The 21,323-nt window shown below is 36.1% G+C and overlaps 2 protein-coding genes across 2 annotated transcripts in view; one reads left to right on the forward strand and one right to left on the reverse strand.

Moving 5' to 3' along the window:
• The first annotated feature begins 813 nt into the window (after positions 1-813).
• Positions 814-5,191, forward strand: LOC107680004 (UPF0568 protein C14orf166 homolog). The gene is made up of 8 exons (XM_016475741.1): positions 814-982; positions 1,226-1,350; positions 1,473-1,572; positions 2,391-2,471; positions 2,903-2,991; positions 3,082-3,150; positions 3,497-3,545; positions 3,707-5,191. Exons 1-8 carry the CDS (start codon positions 922-924, stop codon positions 3,859-3,861), a joined length of 729 nt encoding a protein of 242 aa, XP_016331227.1. The 5' UTR covers positions 814-921; the 3' UTR covers positions 3,862-5,191.
• LOC107680002 (nidogen-2-like) overlaps positions 4,695-21,323 on the reverse strand; it is a 36,760-nt gene continuing 20,131 nt past the window's right edge. Inside the window, 16 exon segments of the mRNA XM_016475740.1 lie at positions 4,695-4,770; positions 5,451-5,560; positions 5,950-6,073; positions 6,277-6,434; positions 8,865-9,042; positions 9,045-9,153; positions 9,239-9,408; positions 9,566-9,790; positions 11,307-11,534; positions 12,191-12,418; positions 13,028-13,255; positions 13,914-14,141; positions 16,083-16,310; positions 16,397-16,522; positions 18,016-18,144; positions 20,520-20,666. Of these exon segments, the coding sequence (XP_016331226.1) occupies positions 5,452-5,560; positions 5,950-6,073; positions 6,277-6,434; positions 8,865-9,042; positions 9,045-9,153; positions 9,239-9,408; positions 9,566-9,790; positions 11,307-11,534; positions 12,191-12,418; positions 13,028-13,255; positions 13,914-14,141; positions 16,083-16,310; positions 16,397-16,522; positions 18,016-18,144; positions 20,520-20,666 (2,615 nt within the window). The 3' untranslated portion in view covers positions 4,695-4,770; position 5,451.

Genomic DNA, 21,323 nt, shown 5'->3' on the forward strand with positions numbered 1-21,323 from the left:
CCATAAATTATATAACCACTTTCATGCAATACTCAAAATATATTAATTTAAAACCATGTGGACAGGAAAACTGGGAAAAGGGCATGAGAAGATAAAAATGTAAGAAATAAACAATTTAAAAGTTTTATTTAAAAACATAGTGTTTTGCGTTTTTTCAAACCAAGAAGTAACTTTGCAGGTACACATTCAATACTTAGCAAATATAATGCCGTTTTCCATCCATTTATTTAAAAAATGATGTTTTATGCCTATTATTTCACAAAACAATTTAAAAGTTTTATTTAAAAACATAGTGTTTTGCTTTTTTTCAAACCAAGAAGTAACTCAACATAATATAAAATATTTATATATTTTTCAGTGCATAAAGTATCCCCATAATACAAGATTGAACGGTGTGAAACAGTGTTGAGTGTTATTTTGCAACAATTAGTTTTGAAAATCTATGTTTGCAGGTACACATTCAATACTTAGCAAATATAATGCCGTTTTCCATCCATTTATTTAAAAAATGATGTTTTATGCCTATTATTTCACATTATACCGTATAGTTATTCTTTATAAGAGAGCAAACAGCAGAGCATAACCAGTCTAGTAAAGTCTATGTATCTCCATTCAAGTGTATTTTAATGATATTAAAATTACATTTTTGGATAAATGTGCCCTCATATTAAATAATAATAATACTAATAATAACAAGAGAAAGAAGAAGAAAAAGTTACGAAATATTAAATATTTATCAAATATCAAAGGCGGTGATCTAATCAGCATCGCCACAAATACGGACCTTTATTTTGAAAACATAATATAGATTATTCTACTTCCGGTATCCCCCTGACATTTGAAGGCTGTAGCATTTTGTGGCTTTCCAAGCAAAATTATACATCTGTTCGCTTCTTTAAATAGGTTTTCCAGTTGAAAGGGATGTTTCGTAGAAAGCTTACAGCCTTGGACTATCACAACCCTCCTGGATTTGACTGTAAAGGTAAGAAGTGATTGACGTGTTGCCACCTCCTGCTCCTAATATTGATAATGTACATTCACGATAATAATAAGTAAGCATCCCACTATTTTAGATTTGAATTGACTATCTGAAATAGTCACTCTGTATCATCGGCATTTAGTCTGTCATATTGCTTTAGTGCTGTATTGCTGTCGTGATGATGGAAATGAGGGCTAAATCCATATGCAAAATGTATTATTAATATCGTATATGCTCTTTACCCAGATGAAACGGAATTCAAAAATTTCATAGTTTGGCTGGAAGATCAAAAAATCAGACACTACAAAATTGAAGAACGGGGAAATCTCAGGAATATTCCAAGCTCAGACTGGCCTAAACATTTTGAAAAGGTGAGACAGATTTATCTTTATATATGTATATGTCTAATGTCTGTTTGTATGCCTAAAGGAATTAATACCCTCAAGTTTGTCATGTCCTTTATTATTATATATAAATACATGTATGTTTGCAGTACCTTCAAGATGTGAACTGTCCATTCAGCGCTCAGGAAAGACAGGAGACTGTTGACTGGCTACTGGGTCTTGCTGTTCGTTTTGAGTATGGAGACAATGGTATGATTATTATTTATTTGTAAGTATAACCAGTGGTTGACTACTATAGTTCTTTTAATGGCTGATACAACATTCAGAGAGTAGGTTGGCACATATTACACAATACAATAACGACATTTATAATGTTACAGAAGATTTCTGTTTCCAATAAAGACTGCTCTTATGAACTCTCTATTCATCAAAGAATCCTGAAAAATTCTATCATGGTTTCCACAAAAATATTAAACATCGTTGATCATAATAAGAAGTTTCTTGTTCATCAAATAAGCATATTAGAATGACATTAGACATTAAATGAAAATTCAACTTTTTTTATTAAAGGAATAAAATATATTTTAAAATATATTCAAATGGAAAACATTCATTCATTCGTTAATTAATTAAACTAACTGTTTTTGGAGTCTTGGTGAGCATAAGAAACTTATTTCAAAAACATTTAAAAATTCTTACTAACTCTAAACTTTTGAACTGTATTGTATGAGTAAGAAGATTAGATGAACACTTACACACTATTTGCTCTCAAAAAATAAAAATGAATTAGCCAAGTGAACACAAGATGGCCAATTATTATTATAACATGCCTGTTCTGGCCTTTTATTATGATCAATCCCACACCACTAGATGGCAGTATTTGCAAAGTTTGCATAACATGTAACTTTTGCAGCTGTCCCACACATTTGATTGCACAATCTTGATTCCATTTATCCTCAGAAATGCTTAATGCAAGATATTCCTAGATTTCCTACCAAATAATTTTGACAAGTTGAGACCCCTTGTTTGCATTGCACTGACCGCTTATGTTATTTTTCCTCCCACAGTGGAGAAATATCGAAACTGCAAACCTGCGACGGAGGCCAGTGATGCTCAAAAGTCTGTAGACCCATTAATTAATCTGGACAGTGAGTATTCCCTCCCCCGACCATCTTTCCAGTCTCCAGTCCTGTTGTTGAGAAGGAGGAGGCCGATTAAAGAAACCACCTTGAGCACTAAAGTCTGAATGAACTGATTACACACCCACCTCTCTCCACAACCCACAATGAGTGGGCTGAACCGAGCCAGTGACCCACAGCTGGAGGAATGCTCCAGACACACAGGGAGGAACAGGCTCACTGAACAGAAATATTGGGCTCCGCTGTTGTTGTTTTTTTTCTTTATTACAGTCTTGGTCAAAGTGTTTGATTTGTGAATTGTGGGGGGGGCAACATTATTTGGCAACATTTTCAGAGATCATCTCCAAAGAGTTCCTTGGTTGGTTCAACAACAGTTTTGCATTGGAAAAAAAAAATTCAAATTATGTGTTGGACTGAAATTAAGTGATTTCTCTCTTAAGGTAACAATCCAGATTTTAAGGCTGGTGTATTGGCTCTTGCTAATCTACTCAAAATTCAGCGGCATGAAGACTATTTAGTAATGCTTAAAGTAAGTATCTTATTTGTGCCAATAGTACGAAAAATTAGTCTATATCCAGTGCATTTTAAACTGAAATTATTCTGTTATTTCTCATCACAGGCCATTAGGATCCTGATACAGGAACGTCTGACCCCTGATGCTATTGCAAAGGCCAGTCAAGCAAAAGAGGTAAGCATATAATGGCTTTATGAAAAGAAATCAATCTGCTAGACTTCTTAAAACTGGATTGATATACAGCTACACTACCATATAAAAGTTTGAAAAAAAATAAATTAAAAAAAAAAATGTTTCTGAAAGAATTCTCTTATGTCCACAGAGGCTGCATTTAACAATCAATCAATCAATAAAAACAGTTCAAATAGTAATATTTAATTTCTGAATTTCCAGCAGCCATTACTCCTGTCTTTAGTGTCACATGATCCTTCAGAAATCATAGTAATATGCTGATTTGTTGTTCAATTATTGTTAGTGCTCAATTATTAATTATAAATAAAGCTTATTTGTTCTTTCATAGGGTTTACCAGTGGCTCTTGACAAGCATATTTTAGGATTTGATACCGGAGGTAGGTTTGCACTTGCAAAACTGTTTTATCAGCTTCTCAGATTGTTTCTTCATGTTTCTTTAAGACACAATTAGTGCACCATCACGTTCACATTCTGCATTTAATTTGTTGTTAACTTTCGAAGGGATTGTAAACACAAGGAATTTGTTTGCCCATTCCAGATGCGACTCTGAACGAAGCGGCCAGGGTTCTTCGCCTGCTTCACATCGAGGAGCTCAGAGAGTTGCAAACCAATATCAACGAGGCCATCGTGGCAGTTCAGGCCATCATCGCCGACCCCAAGACAGATCACCGCCTTGGAAAGGTGGGCAGATAAAAACATCTGCTTGGAGCTTGCCGCAGAGACCACAAGACATGCTCTGTGAAGTATGCTTGTTTTCATTAACCACACCACAGATATTTTGTTTGAATTCAAAAACTGGAGTGTTTTTTTTTTCTTTATCATTCATTTTCTTTGCCCTGTAATTGAAAAAATGCAAAGATTTATTATAAAATGTAATTTCATTGTAGCCTTATGTAGAGGCACTTATGAAATGTCACATGGGTTTCCATAAAAAGTTGGACTATTTGTTTTTGTTGCATAATAAACCTTAATGCAACGCAGAAAAGTTTTGTAGGCAGACTGTAAGTTTGTTTTACCCTGGAGCAAGAAATTCAACCTGTTCTGCTTTATACCTCCAACTGTGCATTCGGTATTTAAAAAAAAAAAAAAAATCACTGCAGAGCCAAAAAATATTTGAAAATCTGAAACATAATGCGAGCAGACATAACAAAGTTGTCAATCACATTTCATTGTTATAAATATCACATCTTACAAAAGATTAAAAAAAATGAAGGTTGGTAAAAGACCACTTTGGGTAGTACTTTTTTTCCCCAAAGTATTATTTTAGTGTATTAAAAAACATTCAAATTACACAACTAAACTCTTAGGGTATTTTTTTTTTTTTATTTGTTAGTTTTTTTTAACACAAAATCACATACAAAAGTACAGTAGAAAGAAATGAGGTATAAAACAAATTTACAAAACTATTTTGAGAAAAAATTCACGCTTTCATGTTTGTACATTTGCACTTTGGCATTGCCGGTGATGTTCGTCGAGACTTGCGGGTTCTGCGATCGGCTCTCTTCGGAGTCTACGTGTCCGTCGCGATTCCCACAGCACAAGCTCTCCAAACTCTCGCCCAAAATAGCACCATGTAACGCTGGCTCTGTCATTAGCGTCTCCCTATAACACAATTCGTCGGAAATCCTTAGAAAGCCACATTTGGGCAAACACGACAACATTTAATTTTCTGCAGGAAATTGCCTGCTTTCATATGCTAGTACAGATATACAAACACTTACTCTGATCTTGTTTGACTGTTTTCTGGTCTGTAAAGAACCGACATGCTTTGAAGTACCAGTGTGACACCAGTGTTTCATCGCCGCTGTTAAAACTACAGTGATTTGGCAGCAGGTGCCTTGTACTTTTCTCTTAAGTGCCTGTAGCTGACGGTTCATGTCTGAAATGTGTTATCCTGTTATTTGCTGGAAAAGAGGTCATCCACGTTTTGCTACATTGTAAACGTGATGTGCTTTTAGGTGTATCTGGACAAATACAGACACTTTAGAAAAATCTGTTTCATGCAATATTTTTAAATCACAAATAATTTTTTTAATTTACTAAACTACACTAGCAAAAGTCCATTGGGAGCATATACAGAGTACTTCAATATACCACTCAAAAGTTTTGGGCTGGTAAGATTTTTTTATGTTTTTGAAAGAAATCTCTTATGCTCACTAAGGCTGCATATATTTGACCAAAATGTAATTATATATATATATGTATGCATGGAAAATGTATTAGACTAAAACTTACATGCTTTACCGGTACCTTATAGTACAGTATAAACAGTGTATAAGTACCTTATAAACAGTGTGGCGGGGCGACTGTAATACCATACAAATGAGACCTCTGATCAGGCAGGTGCTCATCTGTTGACTGGTTATCTCGACTGAGAGCGATGACCCCATCCCTAAAAGAAAATAAGATTAGTCATTTTTATAACAATTTAATTTGATAAAGGGACAGTCATATTCAACTTTAACTGGACCTCACAACAAGTATGAGTAAGCTCCAGGGCTTCTGTTCTTAATAAAGTTGTTAATAGCAAATAACAATACCTTTTATAAAGATAAAAACCCACATTATCTACTCTGCTTCATGTTCTGTATTCTTTGTACTGAGTATGAATGGAAGTGAATGGAGCACAAGGTGCAGTGGGATGCAGAAAGTGAAGTGAAACAGGCATGAAGGACTTTTTTTTTTTTAATGTAATATAGGAACATTTATGAATAGAACTATTTCTGATTATGATTCTGGTGGTCATATGGTCTTGTACATGCATGTGCTGTGCTGCTTTACCTCCTCCAGTCTGTGTAATAGTAGTGATTGGAGAAGGCAACCATACTGAAGGGGTAGCTCAGGTTACTGTGGACCACACGTCTCCCTGTCCCATTAGGTGATATACACTCAAGGCGCTTGGTTCCTGTCCAACAGAACACACAAAAAAAGAGGTTATTCATGAGGTTTTTCAGTGCCTTTCTGATATCTTGGTGTCATCCAATTCAGATATACATGGTCAGAATAAGTTGCAACGTGCACCAAACATACCAAAAGTATGCCTAAGCAAAAACTAGCCTAGATTGTAAATTGGTAGTTTATAGTCTGGGTTTTGAGCGAAGCACATACCTGCATCGGCCCAGCAGACCTGGCGTGTGGTGGAGTCGTAGGTCAAAGCGTTGGGCAGTCCGATGCCATCTTGTACCAGGAGTCTTCGGTTTTGTCCATCCACAGAGGAGCTCTCGATTTTAGGAGCTTCTCGGTTCCAGTCAGTCCAGTAGAGTGTTCTGTGTAAAGATTAGATAAAAAAAAAAAAAAAGGATTTAGCTTTTGGGAATTTTTAAAATATAATAATTATAAATTATAAAATAATTCAAAATTATACACTACCAGTTAAAAGTTTGGAATAAATAAAAATTTGTTAATGTTTTCGAAATGAGTCTCTAATGCTCACCAAGGCTGCATTTACAACTGCTTTCTATTTTAATATGTTTTAAAATGCAATTTATTCCTGTGATGGCAACGTATTAATTTCTCTTCTTTTTTTTAACATACTTTTTTAATGGTAGTGTATCACACTTTCAACAAAAATATTAAGCAGCAAAAAATTGTTTTCAACATTGATAATAATAAGAAATGGTTTTTGAGCACCAAATCAGCATCTTAGAATGATTTCTGAGCTAATTGCTACTGAAAATGTAGCTTTGCCATTACAAGAATATTCAAATAAATATATTTAGAGAAAACTGTTATTTTAAATTGTAGTAATATTTTACAATATTAATGTTTTTACTGTAGTTATCATCAAATAAATGCAGCCTTGATGAGCATAAGCAGCTTCTTTCAAAAACATGAAAAAAAATCTTACTTATTTCAAACTTTTGACCACCCAAGCAGTTTGCATTTGATGCATTACATTGAAATACAAGGTTTTTGACATGGGTGGAAAGATGGCACACAGTTTAATTTTATGCAAGTGTTGAAATTCGTGTTTTCCTGAATCTAGAAACATACAAAACCGCTCTGCTCTATTTAGCATTGATTTAAACCAGATGTTTTAAAGCAAGGCATATGAGAGAATCTCAGTCCCTCAGGAAATGGTAAGTATAACTAGCCTACACTATGGCTAAGCTGAATCACTCGCTGGACAAAAAAAGATATTTAACCATAAATTTAGTTACTTTTGTCTCTCCCTGAGGATTTAGAAGCACGAAATCACAATTTCAGGCTATTTAAGGTAAAAGATATTTATAAGACCAACTCAGTTGAGCAGAAAATCAGCTGACAATGCAGTTTTACACAACTGCTTGTATAATTAAATATTTGTTTCATAAAATTCTTGACTAATGCATCAGACTTCAACCCAGATGGCCTGTTAATCAGAACCATCACCTCATGCATGCATACATTTATGCGTGACAGCAAAAACAAAATAGCATGTAGCGCAAATCGCAGCACCAACAAACACAAACACGCATTAGCAGATATTCTCATGGCCCATATCGCCTGTCCTCCACCCTAGTTCAGTTGCTCCAGATGTTGCAGATGACTGTGTTTGTGGAGTTGCTGGCCCACACGTTGCCTGCACTCCCAGGAGACCTGAGGGCCAGGCCAGACACTGAAGCAACGCTAACATCTGGGCCAATTTGTAGCCTTGCTCTCTTATTTTCTCGGCCTCCCATACACTTCCTTACCTTCTCGCTCTCTCGCTTCTCTGCATGGTTTACACTGTTCTCTCGCTTCCCCTCAATCACACTCTTCACAAAGCAGATAACCGATTTTAGGTTTTGAAGCATTCATGTAAAATAATGCATGGGAAGCTGGTGATGGAGGGGAAATGAGGGTTCATTAACGCAGCCAATTATAGGATCAATTAAGCAGAGATGCCCCTTTTAATGGTGAGTGATCCAATATGCTCAAAATATAAATACAGAATGTATAAAAGATAAAATATATATTGATATTGGAATTCTTATTATTATAAAAAAAAAGTAAAAAAATGCATTGTATGAAGAATTGGTGGCATCTATTTGAGAAACTAATATGCATTAGACTTAAGCATGCAACGTTACTTCAGCCCTTGCAATGAATAAGGGCGACAGGATGTGATATTATGCTCTAGACAGTCTAGAGCTTCTGTTTATAAAAAAAAATGATATGCTTTGATTAAAAGAAATTATAAAATAGAACCATACAGTATATATAGGATATAAACATCACAGATTGGCCTCTTGGCAAAATACTTAGAATTAAAACAGCTTTGTGTGTGTGTGTGTGTGTGTGTGTGTGTGTGAGTGAGAGAGACCCTGGACCACAAAACCAGTCATATAAGGGTCAATTTTTTCAAATCTCAAAGCTGAATAAATAAGCTTTCCATTGATGTATGGTTTGTTTGTTAGGATAGGACAATATTTGGCCGAGATACAATAATTTTTATTTAAATATCTGGAATCTGAGGGTGCAAAAAAAAAAATTAAGTTTTGATATATTTACAGTAGGAAATTTACAAAATATCTTCATGGAACATGATCTTTACTTAATGTCCTAATGATTTTTGGCATAAAAGAAAAATCAATAATTTTGACCCATACAATGTATTTTTGGCTATTGCTACAAATATACCCCAGCGACTTAAGACTGGTTTTGTGGTCCAGGGTCACATATATACAGTATATATATATATATATATATATCTTTAAGCAATCTGAAGCACATACCCTGTAGGGGAGTCTACGATGATGGCTCTGGGATTTACTAAGTTGGTGTCAAACAGAACACGCCTGTCACTTCCATCAAGGTTAGTTGTTTCAATCTTATCTGATGTGCTGTCCACCCAAAACAGTCTTCTACGGGCGACATCTATAGCAAGACCTTCTGGACTCGTCAGAGCTGAAAAATATTTATTATATTATATTATATTATATTATATTATATTATTCCAGCCAGATCCGTCCAATAAACTTTCCTTTCTCTGCAGTCGTAATCAATGCCGACCACTATAGAGCCCTGAAAGAGTAAACAGAAGAGAATTAGTATACTTTTCTTTAAGTCGCAGACTTCAGTATTTCAATCAATAGTGTGCAAGTCTCACATGTAGAGCGAGCAGCACTGAAGATCTCTGCTTGTCCATCTGTGTGCCATTGAGAGGCAAAACACCAATCTGCTGGCCCTGGGCGTAGAGCAAGGATGTGCCTGTTGGAGGCGGGGTCACATCTGGGCGTGGCAGAGGGTGCATGGTGGGAGGGGCCACAGTAGGTATACCTAAAAGGTAGCAGATCATTTTAGCTTGGAAATACAAATCGTTTTGTTGGCCCTTATTCTGAATGTGAACATGAGAATGTAGATGTTCAAGCATTAAACCATTTAACCAGTGTTTTTTCATGAGGCAACTGTGGGTTTCACAGCAAGCGACACTCACAGGCAGGTTTCACAGCATTGTGTGAGCGGGTTCCTGGTACTTCCCGCCCGTTTTGGTCCACACACCAGCAGTAGCTGCTGTCTCCGTAGCACTGAACTGGGTTGAACTCCCCTGCAGAGTCACACTGAGGTAGATAATGGTGAGATTCCAGCTGACCTCCATATTGCTGCAGCAGACTGGCTCTCCAGCGCTCACAGACGGTCTCTGGACGCTGGGTTGGAGGCACTGGGTGTCAGAGGGGAAACCAGGAACATATTACGGCACGATATGGGGATATTTTTACCCATAACCAATAACAGATTAATCAAGTGAACAATGAAAATTGCCAATCACTAATCCAGCATGAAACAAATGCAGAAAAAAGTGTGGACACAACCACCCTACAATGATAAAAATCCATTCACTCCTTTTTTTTAATCCCCAAAAAACCTAAACAGTCTCAATTATCAAGCCGTTTAGATTTTCTGAGCAGTATGACATCATACTGCTCAAGCCCCGCCCACGACCACTGACTCCAATGAGTCAATGAGGACACAGTGGATTAGTTTTGTTTTTGATAGTAATGCGCCACCGAATACACAAAAAAAATGGAAGAGGGGGTGGAGTGAGCAGTAGCTCATTATCATTTAAAGAGACATGCACCAAAATGAGTCGCTGTGAACAGAGCTGTTTTTGACAAGATAAAAAGGATCTTGTTTTACACGACCATTGAGGAATTTTAACCAAAGTATGTTGCAGACATTTCATGAAGACCATAAAGAATCATACCAACTTGTGCAAAATGGGCATCCGTTGTCTCCTTTAAAGATATTTTAAAATGTGAAACTACTGAATCGATTTTATGATGATGCTTAATAATAATAAATATATTTTTAAATAATTTAAAATGACATTTTTATAATTAAAAATCTTTATAAATAATCTAATATTTTAATGATTGTTGTTATTGTTGATTACATTATTAATAAGACATATTATTTTAAAATAATTTAAATATATAAAATAATAATAATTTATACAATAATAATAATCTAAACTTGAACCTATGACATCCACTACATACCAGTGTATTTTCTATATGTTTTCAGATTCATATAATCTAATTAAATCATCTAATGAAAGTTCCAAAGCATCTTTCCTTCTTCGTCAGTGTCATTTTTGGCTACAAAACAGCGAGATGAAATAGGAGGCATTTCTAACTATGGTGAGAAGAGGACACATTCATTGGCGGTGTTGAAATGGACTAAACTTGCAGCTCAACTTTTCCTCCTGCTCTGTAATCTGGATAAACACAGGGCAGACTGGACTCTGTAAGCTCTGCTACAAATTAGAGTGATTACTTACACATGATGTGAAACTACTTGAACTGAATTAGAAAGCCTATAACTGACAAACAACAGCATGGTGGTGACCTTGTCAAACATGTTTTAGACTTGTTGCCCAATGCGAAAGTTGGTGCCACAATGGTGTTCTACTATGGTGTTCTGGTCTGTATATATAGCTGTAAGGTAAATCTATGGGATTTTATTAGCCGTTTTATCGTTCACCAATACCAATTTGTAAGTTTGATTGCTTAGAGTAGCTGCCCCATCCACAGTGAAATCCCATTAGACCAAAATCCCACTCCACATAGCTGTATATATTCGATTAGCTGTGATTGTATAGTCTTATGCGTTGTTTTGGCTTTATTTAGGACTGAAAAATAGTTTCATACTGGAAACTTAGTGTGCAGCTGTCTTACCAGGCTCGTCACAGTTTATTCTTGGGGCTCCAGGTGGAGTTCGGGTGCCCGCTCTCTCCTGTCCTCTACTGTCCACACACCAGCAGTGACCTGTGGACCCGTGGCACTGCTGCGGCCTGTACTGACCCTCCTCATCACACTGAGGGATGAAGGCTCCTATCAGAGGAACACCACCATTTCCACTCTGAAGACTGTCTCTGTGTTGCTCACACTGGGTCTTGGGACGCACTGGAGGCACATGAGATACACAAGAGGTTTGTTATTGTCCCATCACACTCCTCAGTACAAGAATCTCAGCCATAAAGATGCTTCAATAAAGTTACAGAATTTTTGATAAAGTTGCAGGAGGTTCTGACAACATTCAACCTCCTAAAATTGTTTTTGTTAACTGAAATAAAGCTGAACTAAAATAAAACAAAATATCGGATGCAAAATATAAACCTAAAATCAGAAGAAAAAAACAAAAAAAAACGAAAAATGGTTGCCTTGGCCACTAACAGAAATAAAATAAGATTGAGTTGAATAAAAATTAAAAAATGCTAAAACATAAATAAAAATGAATTACAATTCATAGAAATATTTTTTTAAAAGTTACAAAATGACAGATACACATAAAAAAATTACTAAAACTCACACTAAAATAATTAAAATGAAAACTGAAAATATAACAATAAAACTGTCACAATTTTAATAAATACTATGACAGAATATTAATTATTTTAAAATAACAGCATCTAAAATTTATAAAACATTTAGAATTTGGAGATATTCCAACAAAAAGAGTAATTCACTCTATAACAGATCCAATGACAATTAATTAATTTAAAAATTAAATATTATATAAAATAGGACAGATGACCTATTGAGAGAGGCCTATTTCTTACCAGGCTCGTCACAGTTTATTCTCGGGGCTCCAGGTGGAGTTCGGGTGCCCGCTCTCTCCTGTCCCCTACTGTCCACACACCAGCAGTGACCTGTGGACCCGTGGCACTGCTGCGGCCTGTACTGACCCTCCTCATCACACTGAGGGATGAAGGCTCCTACCAGAGGAACACCACCATTTCCACTCTGAAGACTGTCTCTGTGCTGCTCACACTGGGTCTTGGGACGCACTGGAGGCACATGAGATACACAAGAGGTTTGTTACTCTCCCATCACACCCCTCAGTACAAAAACCTTAGCCATAAAGTTACAGAGTTTTTGATAAAAATGAATGTTACTGGTGGTTCTGATGACATTCAACCTCCCCTAACTAAAATAAAACAAAATATCAAATGAAAAATGTAAACTTAAAAATTTGTATAAAAAAGAAAAACGGATATGTTGCCTTGGCCACTAACAGAAATAAAATAAATTTGAGTTGAAATACTAAAATTGCTAAAACTTAAATAAAAATAAATTACAATTAATAGATATATTAAAAAAGTTATAAAAATGACAAATATACATAATAAAATGACTCAAACGTACACTAAAATAATTAAAATGAAAACAGAAAATATAAAAATAAAAGCTGTCAAAATTCTAATAACTACTATGAAAGAATATAAATTTCATTGAAGTCACAGCATCTAAAATTGATAAAACATTTAGAATTTGGAGATATTCCAACAAAAAGAGTAATTCACTCTATAACAGATCCAATGACAATTAATTAATTTAAAAATGAAATATTATATAAAATAGGACAGATGACCTATTGAGAGAGGCCTAATTCTTACCAGGCTCATCACAGTTTATTCTCGGGGCTCCAGGTGGAGTTCGGGTGCCCGCTCTCTCCTGTCCCCTACTGTCCACACACCAGCAGTGACCTGTGGACCCGTGGCACTGCTGCGGCCTGTACTGACCCTCCTCATCACACTGAGGGATGAAGGCTCCTATCAGAGGAACACCACCATTTCCACTCTGAAGACTGTCTCTGTGTTGCTCACACTGGGTCTTGGGACGCACTGGAGGCACATGAGATACACAAGAGGTTTGTTATTGTCCCATCACACTCCTCAGTACAAGAATCTCAGCCATAAAATGCTTCAATAAAGTTACAGAATTTTTGATAAAGTTAAAGTTGCAGGAGGTTCTGACAACATTCAACCTCCTAAAATTGTTTTTGTTAACTGAAATAAAGCTGAACTAAAATAAAACAAAATATCAGATGAAAAATATAAACCTAAGATCTGAAAAAACCCCCCCGAAAAATGGTTGCCTTGGCCACTAACAGAAATAAAATACGATTGAGTTTAATAATAAAAAAAAAATGTTAAAACATAAATTAAAATAAATTAAAATTCATATAAATATTTTTTTAAAAGTTACAAAATGACAGATACACATAAAAAAATTACTAAAACTCACACTAAAATAATTAAAATGAAAACTGAAAATATAACAATAAAACTGTCACAATTTTAATAAATACTATGACAGTATATAAATGATTTTAAAATAACAGCATCTAAAATTTATAAAGCATCTAGAAGTTGGAGATATTCCAACAAAAAGAGCAATTGCTAATTCTCTATAACAGATCCCATGACAATTAATTAATTTAAAAATGAAATATTATATAAAATAGGACAGATGACCAATTGAGAGAGGCCTATTTCTTACCAGGCTCCTCACAGTTTATTCTCGGGGCTCCAGGTGGAGTTCGGGTGCCCGCTCTCTCCTGTCCTCTACTGTCCACACACCAGCAGTGACCTGTGGACCCGTGGCACTGCTGCGGCCTGTACTGACCCTCCTCATCACACTGAGGGATGAAGGCTCCTACCAGAGGAACACCACCATTTCCACTCTGAAGACTGTCTCTGTGCTGCTCACACTGGGTCTTGGGACGCACTGGAGGCACATGAGATACACAAGAGGTTTGTTACACTCCTTCGCACAACCCTTTGTTTATATGAAATGAAAGGGTTTCAGCAAGTTAAAGAGTTGGCAAATTCTAAACTCCAAAAAAGTTATTATCTGTTTTGATCATAATATTGAAGATGTTAATATTGCCCATGTAAACACAGATGGTTTTGACATCCTCAACCTTCCCTAAAATCCCACATTTTTTCAGAGAGGAATGCAATATATGTCTACAACAGTAAAGGTGTATCTCTTCACATTTTTATGCTATCCTCCTTAAACTCAGGGTAAGGGCCTGTTTTCCCAGACTGCAACTGGCTTATGTGGAATTTGTACTGAGGAGATACGCTTACCATTCAAAAGTTTGAGTTTGGGACTTTTAAAAGAAATAAACACTTTTATTCAGGAAAGATGAATGAAACTGATCAAAAGTGACAGTAAAGACTTTCACATTGTTTCAAAAAACAAATACAGGTACATCTAAAAAAATTAGAATATCATGAAAAAGGTCAATATTTTTTGTCACTCATTTCAGAAAGTGAAACCCATATATTATATAGATTCATTACACAGAGTGAAATATTTCAAGCCTTTATTTCTTGAAATTTTGATGATTATGGCTTACAGATAATGAAAACCCAAAATTCAGTGTCTCAGAAAATTAGAATATTACATAAGATCAATAAAAAAAAAAAAGGATATTTTAAACAGAAATGTCAGCGTAGTGGCTCTTGATGCGCTGACGCCAGCCTCAGTCCACTCCTTGGGAAGCTCCCCCAAATTCTTGCTGGTGCTCCTTTTCCTACCACACTTTTTCCTTCCACTCAACTTTCTATGAATATGCTTGGATACAGCACTCTGTGAACAACCAGCTTCTTTAGCAATGAACTTTTGTGGCTTACCCTCCTTGTGGAGGGTGTCAATGACTGTCTTCTGGACATCTGTCAAGTCAGCAGTCTTCCCCATGATTGTGTAGCCTACTGAGCCAGCCTGAGAGACCATTTAAAGGCTCAGGAAACCTTTGCAGGTGTTTTGAGGTAATTAGCTGATTAGGGTGTGACACCATGACTTTCCAATATTGAACTTTTTCACAATATTCTAATTTTCTGAGACACTGAATTTTGGGTTTTCATTATCTGTAAGCCATAATCATCAAAATTTCAAGAAATAAAGGCTTGAAATATTTCACTCTATGTGTAATGAATCTATATAATATATGGGTTTCACTTTCTGAAATGAGTGACAAAAAATATTGACCTTTTTCATGATATTCAAATTTTTTGAGATGTACCTGTATATTTAAAACAAATGCTGTTCTTTTGAACTTTCTATTCAGCGACGAATCCGGTTTCCACCAAAATATTAAACAGCACAATTGTTTTCCATATTGATAATTATAAGAAATGTTTCTTGAGCATCAAATCAGCATATTAGAATGATTTCTGAAGGATCATCAGTCTATTCCAACAAAAAGACTAATTGCAACAGATCCCATGATAATTAATTACTAAAAATTAGAAATATTATTTAAAATATGACAGATGACTTATTGAGAGAGGACTGTGACATAATTTCCCAAAAAATAAAAGTTCCTGTAGAGCAAAGATGCCCACACCAGGGCCCGCAGGTTGGTCCTTGATGACCTGGATTTGGCCTGCCATGTGTATCAAAGAAGCAGGAAAAACCGGGAAAAACATGCTACTAAAGCATATATTTATTTGTATTTTTTTTACATGTTTTGTTGTATTTTTTGCATTTAATTATACAGAAAATAAATGAAATAAAAAAAATACAAAAAAACTATATTTTAATATATTATAGTTAGATATAATGCAAAATATACTTTCAGCCCATGGCCTTCAATAAAGTTTAATATTTGTCACTTCATAGTAAAACGTTTGGACACCTCTGCTGTAGACTACTACTTACCTGGCTCATCGCAGTTTCTAGATGGGGTTCCGGGTGGAGTTCGGGTGCCCGCTCTCTCCTGTCCTCTACTGTCCACACACCAGCAGTGACCTGTGGCCCCGTGGCACTGCTGCGGCCTGTACTGACCCTCCTCATCACACTGAGGGATGAAGGCTCCTACCAGAGGAACATCACCATTTCCACTCTGAAGACTGTCTCTGTACTGCTCACACTGGGTCTTGGGATGACCTTCAATGCAAATGAACCAGATATTATAGAATTTGGGACTTTACTTGAATAAAAGAATGTTCAAATCCAAATCTGCAAACAACTACCATTTTGAGGGTGGCACATGAAACCATCTCCATGGTATCCCGGTTGGCACTGGCACTGGAAAGATCCCGGACTGTTTGAGCACAAGGCCTGGGTGTGGCACGGCTGGTCACGACACTCGTCCACATCTGCACAAACCACAAAACACAACGCTCACTCTGTAACTCAACAAGCACCACATTAACCGCTTTCTCAGGATGTTAGTCTGAGTCATACTAGCTGTTGCTCCAAACTCCCACTATCCCGTCAAAGACCAGAGCGCACTGAACAGGAAGGAGAAGAGTTAACTGTCCTCTGACCCCCTTGTGTTCTTCAGCTGCTCGTCTCCTACGCACATTCCCTGAGCGAGGACATTGGGTCATTGTTTCAAAAATACCTTCCCTTCCCCAGCATCTCTGGTTACCCATGCCTCTCTCCGCACTACAAACCCTTCACCTACAGCATTCAGCTGAGAGAATGAGCCTGTGATTTACCAACATTTAACCTCTGCAACACATCACATCCCACTGACAGCACGCAACTCAGACTGAGTCACATATAAACTGATGACCATATTCTTAGAAGCTAATTTAGATTTACTGCATACTGTGCAATATAGTATGTGAAATAGGACAGAGTAGAGTATAACATTAAACATTTAAAACCGTAAGATGCCATGCATCATCCAGTTTTTATTTTGGAAAAAAAGTTTAAAAGGTTGGTGTTGCTCACCAAGGTTGCATTTATTTGAACAAAAATACAGTAAAAGCACAGTCATTTTGTGAAATATTATTACAATTTAAATTAACTGCCTTCTTTTTAAGTATATTTTAAAATGTAATTTCTGTGAATAAATTACTGCAGCTATTACTTCAGTCTTTTTGGTTCTCAACAATCTTTTCTTATTATTTTCAATGTAGAATACAGTTGGGCTGCTTAATATTTTTGTGGGCACCGTGATGCATTGATTAATAGAAAGTTCAAAAGAACAGAATTTATTTGAAAACATTTGTAACATTACAAATGCCCTTACTGTCACTTTTGATCAACTGAATTGATTGTTGTTGAATAAAAGCATTAAATTCATTCAAAAAGGTAATAGGTGAAAGGTAGTGTATTTTAATTAGATAATATTAATATTTAAAAGATTTTAATCATTTATATTAGATTTTAAAAAATCCTGTCAGTCCAAACAAATAATAAGTCAAGAAATAATGCTATATGGACATTCTATGAGTAAATACTGTATTCTGCAGACAGAGTAGCATAGTTTATATTATATACCGTACTTCCAAATAAAGCCACTGACGAATTTATTTAAGATATCAAGACAGATAACTTTAGGTCTTAGACTTGTGGCAATAAAAATAATAAAAGGAAAAATGAATAAACAACAACAACAACAAATAATGTGAATAAATTATTTAATTTAATTAAATAATTAATTACTTTGACTGTTTGGAAATGTAATTTTCATATAGTAATTTTATATGTATAATTGCATGGCATGCCATTTTTTTCATTCAAAGCTGCCCAATTCCTGTAAAGCATCAAATGTAAATTTTTTTCTGAATGATAAATAAGAATATCCGATGTGGAATACACAAGTTTGTTAGGCACAGGAAATGAAGATGTTTCTTACCCTGACATGTCCGGCCATCAAATCCAAACTCAAATCCGCTCTCACACTGACAGCGATGGCTTCCAGGCAGGTTCACACAGTAAGAATGAGCACCACAGGAGCTCAGACCTTCTGCACACTCATCCACATCTACAGAGAGAGAACAACTGCTCAATTACAACCCATAATGCTCTACTCTTAACCAATAACACTACAAGATTCATTGTTTTGGACGCTGGGTGTCTAAAAAAGCTATATGAGGTGCTTTGGTGTGCGTCAAACATGTCAGTCAGGTGCTAGAGGGATAAAGCATGCCTTTATAGCAAATATATAAATATAGCAAGGGATCTCGTCCCTGTCGGAGTGCGTGGGAAAAGGCCTGAGGCTCTGGGTGGGTTAAGAGCTGGTCAGCAGGAGACCTGGTTTTGATCATTGTTAATTACAGGGAGGGTAAGGAACACACGGTCCCCCTCTCTCTCTTCATTTTTCTCCGCTCTCTTTCCTTGACCCCCTTATTATCTACTCTAGAATGAAGAGTTCAGACAGGTGAAAAAATGATCCTCTAATAGGAACATGATGCCTGAAAACACACACACACATAATCAAACGTAGACAGTGCCTTCAGAGTCACACTGGGAAATCCGATTTATTCTGGTGAATTGCTTTGTTCGGATGATTCAAAAGAATCACTTCTAAAATATGAATTGTTTTACAATATTCTTTCCAACATTTACTCATAAAAAAACCCCCATCCCTTATGCGGTTCTCACAGATTTGTGAAAAAATGGCAAAGCAGCAATAAGTCATTCAATTTCAATGAGAAAATAATAGTTTTTTTTTTATGGGTGAATCCAGTGATTTAAAACAGCTGATGTTAACTTTATGAAAATGAGCTTATTAACTTTTTTAATTTAATTAAAACGATCCACAGAAAATTTCTTCTTTAGAAATTGTCAGAATTATTTTGAATCATTCATCTTGTTTGTGATATTCATATGCAATATGCACTGCTCCATAATGCTTTCTCATCCAGAATGTTCATTTTTACGTGCAAAAAAGAAAATGTAATTTTTAAATTGGTATCAATTTGTTCCAAACAACCTGTTATAAAATAAGCCATTCCTTGAATCAAATAAAATGAATCATAAATGTATTCTCAGAAATATTTTTTATTTAAAAAAATATATTATTAAATATTATTTTATCTAAAAATGTAATTTTTGTAGTAAAATTGCTGATTGTGTTCAGCACCATTTCCGATTAGGTTGCAGCAGGTAATTTGTAACATCAAAATAAACACAATTATTACCAATATTAATATTAATTAATAATAATATTAGTGTTAATTATTACACAATATTCTTTCCAACTTGCAATTTTACTTGTAAAAACATCAATTTTTATTAAAACAGTTTTTACAATGCTATATTGGTGAGTTCAGCGATGCAACAGCTGGGAAAAGTTTAACTTCATACAAATATCTAAGATGAATCATTCATCTTGATTCTGATATTATGCATATATGCACTGCTGCAATTGATATACTCTATAACAATTTCCCATCCAGGGGTGCGTTTCCCAAAAGCAACTATGGTCGCAAGTTCCGTCGTTAGTTCAGTGGAACTAACAACCATCGTTAGCTAACGATGCTTTTGGGAAACACACCCCAGAATGTTAAATTTGAAGCACAAGAAAACAGATTCCTTGTCAAATTAGAATGACATGTTATTTTTAATAAGATGGCAATATATCCAATTTGTGATCAGCCTTTGGCCATTTATAAAATATGGCCATTTATGCAGCCCTACAGCTACGACCTCTTATTTGCTTTGGCGATCAGTTCAAACAACTAAATCAGAATCGACTCAAAAAAAATTGATCTCAATGCAGACATCATTACGTCTCTATGTCAAATATCATCTGGAATACGGGTCTCAAGAAAAAAAACGCACATCTGTATGAGTACATAGGGAGTTTTCCGGAGGGGAGGTGAGATTTGCTCTCCCCCCTCTTCAAATGAGGAAATATCAGGTGGTCTGGGCCCCCCAACAAGCTTAAAGCTGAGGATGTGGCCTATGTGTGTGCAGCTCAAACAGAAATGCCACAGCAATGTGTCTTCGCTTACAAATCTTCCCCAGACTCACCACAACCCCACAGATCTCCCACATTCCACCTAAAGAGTGTTTAGTCTTTCTGTTGTTTGGCTTGGTAACAGTGGGAGGAAGAAGATGAGAGACAGCAGACGGGGGGAAAGACCCCTGGGCACGTTCATGATTCACTGTGGGTTTCCTCTACTTTGCGTTTGACTAATTCGATAGGAAATGTCTGGTCGTGCTAATGTACTACAGTGGTGATGACCCCACCTCTGAACGACCTGCAATGTTGATGTTATGCAGATGCATGGCTCTAATGACGACAGACGAACATTTTGGGTTATTACCGAAGTATTCCAGACCCTGGACTGATTAAACAGAGTGTCAAGGACCTGGAATTGAAGTTACAGCTTTCCATATAACTTCTCTTACCATAACAGTTGTGACCGTCTCCTCTGAAACCTGTGGCGCACTGGCACAAAAACAGCTGTCCCTCGCCCGGCACACACTGTGCGGTTGTGTCACAGTCATGATTTCCAGAGTAACAGGGATTCACATCTTCGGGCTCTGGGTCTCCAGCTGCGAAAAGATGTGAAGGCAACCAAATTATAAATAGGAATGCAACAAACTGAGCTTATGTCACTACAAATAACTTCTTATGTAATCTCCATGGATCTCAACTGGACCAGTCCCATAGAAAGCAGAGTGAAACACTTCTATAAAAGGGGGCCAACAGAGCTCAATATTTAAAGGAGACATATTATGCCCCTTTTTACAATATGTAATATAAGTCTCTGGTGTCCCCAGAATGTGTCTGTTTAGTTTCAGCTAAAAAATACTCCACAGATCATTTATTATAACATTTTGAAAATGCCTATTTTGAGTGGAAGCAGAAACACGCTGTTTTTTGGGTCTGTCTCTTTAATTGCAAATGAGCTGCTGCTCCCCGCCCCCTTTTCCAGAATAGAGTTGCGCCATTACAGCTCGAACCTGCTAAAAATATCTGTTTTGGTTCTGATTATCATGTTTATCGCGCTGAAATCATGCGTTTTAAACCATATTAGTTTAAACTTCTGATATACGGTTTTCTGAGCGCACACAACCGAAGCACATGTACAGAAAGCGGCTGTCACAGCATGTGAGTACGAGTACTAAACTAAGTTCTCATTCACACACAAGTTTACGTTAAAAACACACGAGTTACAAAAACAGTCGGTTATGTCTGTGAAGGTAAAC

Source organism: Sinocyclocheilus anshuiensis, unplaced genomic scaffold (genome assembly GCF_001515605.1).
Source record: "Sinocyclocheilus anshuiensis isolate Anshui unplaced genomic scaffold, SAMN03320099.WGS_v1.1 scaffold772, whole genome shotgun sequence".
Lineage (NCBI taxonomy): Eukaryota > Metazoa > Chordata > Actinopteri > Cypriniformes > Cyprinidae > Sinocyclocheilus > Sinocyclocheilus anshuiensis.

Excerpts from the sequence above, each read along its gene's own strand:
- LOC107680004 (XM_016475741.1), top strand. The coding sequence starts at position 922 with ATGTTTCGTAGAAAGCTTACAGCCTTGGACTATCACAACCCTCCTGGA. Across the intron at positions 1,351-1,472 it reads GGCCTAAACATTTTGAAAAG|TACCTTCAAGATGTGAACTG; the intron begins GTGAGACAGATT and ends GTATGTTTGCAG. Across the intron at positions 3,151-3,496 it reads AGGCCAGTCAAGCAAAAGAG|GGTTTACCAGTGGCTCTTGA; the intron begins GTAAGCATATAA and ends GTTCTTTCATAG.